This window comes from Leptonychotes weddellii, chromosome 2, assembly GCF_054177405.1.
Source record: "Leptonychotes weddellii isolate Sample4059 chromosome 2, ASM5417740v2, whole genome shotgun sequence".
Taxonomy (NCBI): Eukaryota; Metazoa; Chordata; class Mammalia; order Carnivora; family Phocidae; genus Leptonychotes; species Leptonychotes weddellii.
The window spans coordinates 98312881-98322293 of record NC_138370.1 but is presented as its reverse complement, the minus strand read 5'-3'; the positions used below and the strand labels follow the sequence as shown (position 1 = coordinate 98322293).

The window sequence follows — 9413 nt, the reverse complement described above, 5'->3', positions numbered from 1 at the left end:
TCTGTCAAATAAATAAATAAAATCTTCTCCCTCTCCCACTCCCCCTGCTTGCGCTCCCTCCCTCGCTGTGTCGCTCTCTGTCAAATAAATAAAATCTTCTCCCTCTCCCACTCCCCCTGCTTGTGCTCCCTCCCTCGCTGTGTCTCTCTCTGTCAAATAAATAATAAAATCTTCTCTCCCACTCCCCCTGCCTGTGCTCCCTCCCTCGCTGTGTCTCTCTCTGTCAAATAAATAAATAAAATCTTCTCCCTCTCCCACTCCCCCTGCCTGTGCTCCCTCCCTCACTGTGTCTCTCTCTGTCAAATAAATAAATAAAATCTTTAAAAAAAAAATCAAGAGGGTGTTCAGATGCCTAGGCCACAGTTAGAGGACAGAATGGAACACAATGACGCATCACCGTGTACCACGTCAGGAGTCCCTGCACAACACTAGGCAGCAAAGGTGAGGACATCCAGGGGAAGGGAGTGATACTGACACACACACAAAGGCCAGATCCTCCCCAACTACGTAAACTGCATGGCCCTCTGCTGGGACCAGGGAAGTGTGAAGATAGGAGCAGGGAAGAAAAGAAAAACAATTTCTAAAAACTGTAACTGGACTAAACTCTAAGAGAACCACAGACCTCACGGAGGCCTGAGTGCTCGGGAAAACAGCCAGCCTCTTTATGCTTATATATGCTCAGGAAGGCACCAGAGAAAGATCTTTATGTCCTGGAACCTTTCCCTTCCTAAAACTCAACCATCCTTATCATCATGTTGCACAAGGAAAATCCGGGCACCCTCTTAGAGTCGAGAAAAAGTTAGCTACATTATGTACCTCAACTTAAAAAAATATAATAACGTCAAGTTGTAGAGCTGAATAATCACGGCTGAATGTATTAGGTATCTGTGTGGTAAAATTACTGGCAGAAGAGATAAAAGAGCCTCTGGCCCTCAAGCGTCCTGTGGTTCATGCTGAGCAGGATACTGCACATGCTGTATACAGCGGTGCCCCCGCAACACCTAACACAGGGACATACACACACTCAGAAAACTGTCAGCACCATAAAGAACCTGAAACGCAAACGGTACTCCGTATCAACACCACCTGTTTTTTTGGCAGGCGAAAGAGTACAGGACAAATACATTTATTGAGGATTCCCTCTTTGACCTACCCGTTCTTGTAGAAGTTCCACCACCTGCTGGACACAGTCGTTCACATCACAAGAGTCTGTCTTCAGCACCAATTCAGGAGCCTCTGGCTTTTCATACTCAGAATCGATTCCAGTGAAACCTATGAAAGGTACCAGGTGCGAGAGGAGGGTGGAAATTGAGACAGGCTTATTTCTTCATTGCAAGTCTCTGCTCTGTCAAAGTTTGTATTTATGCTGTCCCTTCTGAGTTACAGGGTTATGGTACTGAAACTTCTTTCTTGGGAGAAGATTTCTGATTAAACTTTCATTTCGCCTTTAAAACACATACAGTCGATTCCCATTCGCAGTTCAATAACGTTTCACAAACACTAAATTAGTGAATCCTGAATCACGGGCTCCTAGGGGAAACATGGGGTTAGGTTCCTGCAAGCTTCAGTCATCACAAAATTTTTTGACCCTTCTTTGTGGTACGAAAGCTGAAACACGAAGGCCGAGTGTCATTTTGTTCAACCTCCGCTGGGAACACATACTTGGGGTGGCTAAAACTTTTGCCACTCTGCATGTGCCCACAAGTGACTGCCAAAGCACCGTGAGTACTGATGTGGGGGTTAAAAAACTTTAGTAAGTAGAAAAACTTGCAAGTATGGACTCTCCAAAGGATGAGGACTGATTCTTCTTCTTCTGCGCCTAAATGCCTAAACTGCCAATGGAGAAATAGGAATGAATACCAAAGGATCCAGAGCATCTCAATTTCTCCAGGGGAATACAGGATATTATAGTACTTAACCCCTGGGCATAAGCCAAACTCAACAAGGTTTTCTTCCTCTCCATGCAAAAACTGACACCAAAGTTTATCTGTCCATTATTTTCACGGGATTATCTATGGCCAAATTGAAGCTCTGCAGGCTGCTTCTGCCACCAGGATTAAGTGTTCAGGCAAGACAAATTAACTACTACTAGCTTTAGCAAAACATAAATAAGAACGGTAATCCTGTTGTATCACGAAATATACTCCACAACCAAACATAATTAGTTTAGATATTAACCCCTATTTAGATTTTCCCTTTAAATATGTGTTACCAAGGAACTGCCAAGAAAGAATGCATGATGTTTCTCAAGAATGGGCTAGCTGAGCTGAACATATGCTGTTCCATCACCTCATACATAAGTCACTTAAGGCCAGTCTGCCTTGGAGTGCTTAGGTCAACCTTGGGGTAGAATGGTAAACATTAATTTAAAATCATTACTATTCAGAGGAACAGTCACCAAAAGAGTTCTAAAATATATACTACAAGTCTACAGCCCACTTATTTTTTTCTATTTCATATTTCTAAGTATCACATGAAGTCCTGAATCCAAGAAGGAGATGTCTGCATTACCAATATTCCTAAAAGAGTCACAGCAAAATAGTTGGGGAAAAAGAATTCTGATCAAAACAAAACACTAGTTGTTTGTTTGTTTTTTAAGAGAGAGTGTGTGTCTAGGGGGGAGAGGCAGAGGGAGAGAGAGAATCTTAGGCAGTCTCCACGCCCAGTGCAGAGCCCAATGCAAGGTTTGATCTCACAACCCTGCAATCATGACCTGAGCCGAAATCAAGACTTGGACACTTAACTGACTGAGCCACCCAGGTGCCCCTAGAACACTAGTTCTTAAGCTCCAGTTCTCAAATGCACACAATGAAATCGCCAGGTCCCACCCCCATGAGATTCCAATTTCACTGGTACAGCTTTGGCATCGGATTTTTAAACATTTCCCCAGGTAATGCTAATGTGCAGCAAACCTTAAAAACCACTGTGTTGGAAGACCTGGCTTAGCATTTTAGAAGTCTAGGAATTCCCTTCCTAGCTAATTTATCCTGCGATTATAATAAATGTACACGTAAGAACATTTATATTTAAGCAGATAATAACTATGAGTAGTAATCATGAAAATAATCTAGCGTTAGAATGGCTGACACGGGATGCCTGGGTGGCTCAGTCGGTTAAGCGTCTGCCTTCGGCTCAGGTCATGATCCCAGGGTCCTGGGATGGAGTCCCGCATCGGGCTCCCTGCTCCGCCTCTGCCTCTCTCTCTCTCTCTCTAACTCTCATGAATAAATAAAATCTTTAAAAAAAAAAAAAAAAAAAGAATGGCTGACACAGGGATACATTTACAGTTTAGTAAATGTCACATAAAGGCGTACAAAAGCCGAGGTCCGCTGAATGTATGCAATCTCTTCTGTCCTCAAACATTTACCACCACAGCTCTGAGACTGCATTGACAGGGAACTTTCAAGCACTATTCTGACAATGAGTAAACAATTTTTAAAGACAAACAACTCTACAATCAGAAACTCTAACACCATGGCAAAGATAATGTTTGTACACAGGCACACATATATATATTAACCTAAGGAACATTTTATCAATGTCTACTCAGAGGATTTTGTTTTTTAAGATTTATTTGAGAGAGAGAAATCGTGCGTGCACGCGCACAGCAGGGGTAGGGACAGAGGAAGAGGGAAAGAATCCCCTAGCCAACTCCCACTGAGCGTGGAGCCCAATCCCAGGGGCTCAATCCCAGGACCCTGAAATCATGACCTGGGCCAAAACCAAGATTTGGACGCTTACTGACTAAGCCATCCAGGTGTCCCTAGTCAGAGGAATTTAAAAACACTCAGGAAAATAAACAAGTAACACAGAGAAAACTAAGCTAATACAATCACACTTCCAAAAAGAGAATGCAAACTGTAAATGACCCAAGGTATTTTGCATGTGACCTTATTCATCTTTGCATCCCAGCACCAAATATATACCTCAGAAATAGAAAGCACTGATCAATGTGTGTTGAACATCCAATTTCCACTCCTTCTTCTAATCTATCCAACAAGCATTTACTATGTGTGTGTCAGGCATTAGGCTTTGGGCCTCACACTGGGCTAAACTCTTAATGATAGAAAAACAGTCAAGATGTTACCCCTGTCCACAGTAGCTTACTCCAGAGCGAGAGAGACAAATCTACCTCCCTCACCAGTCCATCCTTGCAAAAACAACAAAACCAACTACAATTAAAATAAGATTTAGACTTCAGGATCCCAGACACATCACTTCGTTTCTCTTTGCCAAATCTTTACTATGAAAAACTGAAGTGAAAACTGGCCATCAACAAACAGAGGGTGATACAGATGATAAAAAGAGCTAAACTGGTTTCCCTCCCCATGTCGTAAATTATTCAGGTCAGACAACCTGTTGAGTCAAAAACTGCAGGCTTAATGGGTGAAACTGCATCTCCATGGTGGCACAACTGGATGTCAGGCTGGCCTAAGGAACCAGATTTCACACGGCAGGTGGCACTTGCCCCAACCGCTAACGTGTCCCCAGGTCCAACTAGAGAAGAGCCCAGAATAAAAAGAATTGCCCTTCCTGTTCCACCTTTTCTTATGCAGGGCCAGAAGCTGAGTGACAAAATCTCGAATTCGCAGAGCCCCGGGGAGCTCCTATGATCGTCCCAGGCTATCATACTCCCTCTATTGGGAACACATCAAAGTTACCTGCATGAATCATTGATCCCTACACAGTGCTGACCGGGTAATCGATCCTTGATTTTTTTTTTTTTTTTTTTTTTTTAATGCTGGCATGTCCTCTGTTAACAATAGAACAGAACTAATATCCAAGTATGTCTTGAAGATAAATACGACTGGTATCAAAGGCCACAGCAGACAGGTTCTTAATGTCTCTTATGTCCAAATGTTCACCACAGTTGAAACTCTAGAAGCAAACCATAAAATCTAAAAAACAAGGTACTTCTATTTTGATGGAATCAGCAATATATTATTTCAACCTAATTCAACAATTGTACACAGAATGAATAAGGGACCATTCCAAGCACCACGATATAAATAAGAACGAGACACTGTCTTTGCTCTCAAGATGTTTCTAATTCAGGCATTTTTCCCATTAGCTATGGAATTTCCTTCATTTTCACTGGAACAAAAAGCAGAAGGGACAGCAGCTAGCAACTGATACTCAGTCTAAAGTTAGGCACCTAATTATATCAAGTAGGTTTCCAGCAGTCCCTGAGGTCCCAACCTTCTAAAACTCTGTCCTGTGAGTAGGATTCCAATCTGATCAACAATACCTGAGTATACACAGCGCCAGACAGTGCCGGTAGGCCTCAGAGACACAAGAGTGTAGTAAGACCCACTTTTTCTTCTCAAGGAGCTCCAAGTTGTTTGAATACTGCCAATCTCTTAGTAAAGATGATCCGTCTCAAATATGATAGGCTAAAATATGCAAGCAAAGGGGCGCCTGGCTGGCTCAGTCAGAACACGCAGCTCTTGATTTCAGGATTGAGTTCAAGCCCCACGTTGGGTGTAGAGATTACTTAAAAAATAGAATCTTTAAAAAAAAAAAAAAATGCAAGCAAAGAGGAACTGGAAAAAAAATAGTACTTACCTTTAATTTCTCCAGCCCGTGCTTTTTTGTAGAGTCCCTTGACATCCCTCTGTTCACAAACGTGCAGAGGAGCATCAACAAATACTTCAAAAAAAGGTAAACTTGCACCCTCATGAATTTGCCTTGCATTGTTGCGATCCTTAGAAAAAAGACACACAGCTGAGTCAGTGGAAAATAAATACTGGACAAAACAATTTATATTTTAAAATATAAACTGAGGGGCGCCTGGGGGCTCAGTCAGTTAAGCCTCTGACCGACTTTGACTCAGGTCATGATCTTGGGGTCCTGGGATGGAGCCCCGAGTCAGGCTCCCTGCTCAGCGGGGAGTCTGCTTCTCACTCTGTCTCTGCACCCCCCTCGCTGTGCTCTAATAAATAAAATCTTTAAATATATACATATCTATAAACTGAATAAAAATTAAATCTAGGAAATTATAAGGTTAATATACCCATTCTTTGTAACTCTTTTAAATGGTATACTATTCTAAAAATCCAAGATACTGGGGAGTTCCAGGAGGGAAAACAATAGATGTCCCATAAAAAATTTCACCAAGGGGCACCTGGGTGGCTCAGTCGGTTAAGCGTCTCCCTTTGGCTCGGGTCATGATCCCAGGGTCCTGGGATCGAGCCCTACATCAGGCTCCCTGCTTGATGGGGAATCTGCTTCTCCCTCTCCCTGCCCCCTGCTTGTGCTCTCTCTCACGTGAGCTCTCTCTCTCAAATAAACAAAATAAATTATTAAATCTTAAAAAATTAAGAAAAAAAATTTTTTTTCACCAAATTTCTTGAGGAACCAAAGCCAAAGCCCAGCCTGAATGCAGGAGTGCATCAGGCCTCTCTCTCATAACACGTTCAACCTCAGCCTGAGCTGGCTTGAAAGCAACTTCACTTCCCAAGAAGACCATTCAGAACCCTGAGGGGGGTTTATTCACTTGCCAAACACAAGCTCCTGTGGCCACTTCTCATCTCAAGCATTCCCAAGACTTTACTTTTCTGCCCTGCCCCTAAGCCCCTAACCAGTAATCATCTTCATCGCTCCAAATGAAGCACGAATACGCCCCATCTCTTCTCCGCTACATAAGCGTGTCTATATACCCACTACCTTGGTCTCGCTCAGTCCTGCCACTCCTCCCTTCAGATTCCAGAGCCTCATCCCCTGATCTTGCTCAACCCGCTATCCCTACTCCATCTGAAATCTTCAGCCTCTGCCCTCTTGGCCAGCTTTTTTCCCCAGGGCAACAAACAAGTACAAGTCACTCATCCATGAAAAACAAGAGAACTAACAAATCACACAAAATCCCTTAATCATGGGTACTCTTCAGCCCTTAAATGACAGGACTTTCTGCTGTATCTCACACTACTAACCCTATGTATGCCGACGACGCTACCCCCTGACCATTCCTAATGCAGGCTCCCCTGGGCTCTTCCTACTTTCCCATCCCTCCAACACTGCTGTTGCCCACAGTCCATCAGGAACCCACTGCTCACATTAAGTCCTTGAGCACTTTTCTCAGCTGCCTTCACGATGTCAACTACAACATATACACCAACACTTAAGCCTGAGCCCTGCCCTCTCTCCTGAAATTAAACACGTTTCCAACTTCCTCCTAAATATACCCACCTGGAGATCCCACAGCTACCTCAAACTTAGCATGTCCATAATTGAGTCCATTCTCTCTTCCCCCAAGCTGGAATCCCGCCTATACTAACCAAATCAAAGATGACAACACTATTCACCCAGAATCCCAAGAGTTGTTCTGGTTCCTTCCCTTTGCCCCACACCCCCAACCCCTGGCATTCTGTCACAAAGTCCTTCAGATTTTGCCTCTAAATATACCAACCCAGTTTGCATTGCTTCCCTACTCCCTAGTTCACCTCATTCCTCATCTGGTCAATTGCTACACCCTTTTAAAAGTCTGTTGGCTTCTAGCTTTGATCTACTCAAAGCCATACTCTAACACTGTCCCCTGGATGACAGACGATGCAAATTCAACCATGTCACTAACTTTTCAGAGATTCCCCACCACCATCAGGGTAAAACACAAACTTCTTAGTGGGAGGCTTCAGGCCTTCTATACCTGGCCCCACCATTCTCAGTCTTGCACTTGATGTTCTATTAGTAATTAATACCTGCCTGGTCTACCAGGCTGTTTGGGCCTTATGCCTTAGCCATCTCCCCTGCCAGAAACCCTCCACTCCTCTCTTCTGCCTAAAGCAATATGCATCTCACAGCACTGATCCGTGGTGAAGTCCTCTAGGAAGCTCACCCTGTATCCCCAGAATGATGGAGGGCCCTTGCTTCCTCTGGCTTCTGGGAGAACCCACTATATACCTGTCATAGATCTTATTCTGATACTCTGATTCTCTTTTCATTAGCCACAGCATGTAGCAGAATGACTTAGTGACCTTATTAACTGATTCCAGCTGTCCTTTTAAATGAAGGGGTTTCCAAGTTTCTAGCCATGGCTCTCTTCTCATTCTATACAACTCCTCCATATACTCAACTTCAACTAGGTTTCAATTTACAGTTAATGATTCCTAAATCTATCTCAATTCTACACAGCTCTCCTGAGCTTCAGAACCAATGTTCCAATGACCCACTTAGATACGCCACTAGGATTTCAAACCTAACCCACCTAAAAAGAAATAGTCATCTCCTCCCTTCCCATCCTGTATTTTCTACCTCAATCATTCCATCTTCTATTCAGAAAGCACCGTCCTTCATGTTCACCCCAAATTCAGCAACCAGGCACCACATCCTACTGATGCTATGGGCTCAAGAGCCCTCAAATGCACCCTCTCTTTTCCATTCCCATTGTTGCTGCTTGAATTCACTCCAAAAGCCTCTTCACTCATCTCCTATCTCCAGGCCACTCTTATTCCGGGCTTCAAAGGAGACCTTACTGAAATGCAAACCCAGAGAGAGCATTCCCTAGTACAATCTCAAACTGTTTAGTCCCCTGTGGGGCAAAGTTCTGAGCAGTGAAGGTTTATCATCGGACCTCTGTAAATCGCTCTAGCTTCATCTCCCCTCACATTCATCCTGCACCGCAGTCATTACATCTACCTACAGTCCCCCAAAAGATCGAACTCCCTCACATTTCCATGCTGCTGCAGACACTGTACCGTCTCCTCTGTCGAAATAGCTTTCTCCCTCCCCTCTCACTGGTATGCTCTGATTCCTCCTCCACGACTCAGTTCAAGCAGCACCTCCTCTGTGAGTCTTCCACGGCATCTTTCATAGATACTTACCTCATTGCCAGCTGCAACGTACTGTAACTGTTCACACCTCTATGTTCCCACCAGACTAGCTAGGAACTATCAGGTTTACTTTGAGAACCAAGATGCCCTAGTTCAATGGTGACATGGAATAATACACATATCCTCTATTATATGGTTTGATGCAAATATCACAGATTTTGACACATCCTAAGCATAGTCCAAACCCCATTCTTAGCGCTTTGAGAGATGAGATCAACAAAATTTTACTTCATACTATGGAAACAAGGGAGCCAAAAAGCAGATCAGCATGTACTTTTAGAGACCCAGCTGACAGCTCTCCAAATCCCGTGTTACTCTCTCCTCTTCCAAGAGTTGCACAAAGTCCCAAAAGTGCAAGAATATCAGTTATTATATTACTATGAAAACTTCATATCCAAGGATTCAAGAACTCAAACTATCATTCTCTTCTACACTTCATTATCTAGTACACTTTAAACTGATATACTAACATTGTTCCCAATGTTTCAGGAAAATGAAAAGTAACTAGTCCTCACAGGACCTTTCAGGACTCCTGCCATGGTTCAATTAAGTGAATCTTTGTAATTAACACTCCATCTGATACTTACC

General features: G+C 43.3%; 1 protein-coding gene across 1 annotated transcript in view; it reads right to left on the bottom strand.

Moving 5' to 3' along the window:
• Positions 1-9413, bottom strand: part of PAPSS1 (3'-phosphoadenosine 5'-phosphosulfate synthase 1) — an 83273-nt gene that overhangs the window by 55326 nt on the left and 18534 nt on the right. Inside the window, exons 4-5 of the mRNA XM_081812022.1 lie at positions 5566-5704; positions 1154-1272 (exon numbers count right to left, since the gene is read on the bottom strand). Coding sequence (XP_081668148.1) covers positions 1154-1272; positions 5566-5704 — 258 coding nt within the window. The remainder of the gene's footprint in view (positions 1-1153; positions 1273-5565; positions 5705-9413) is intronic.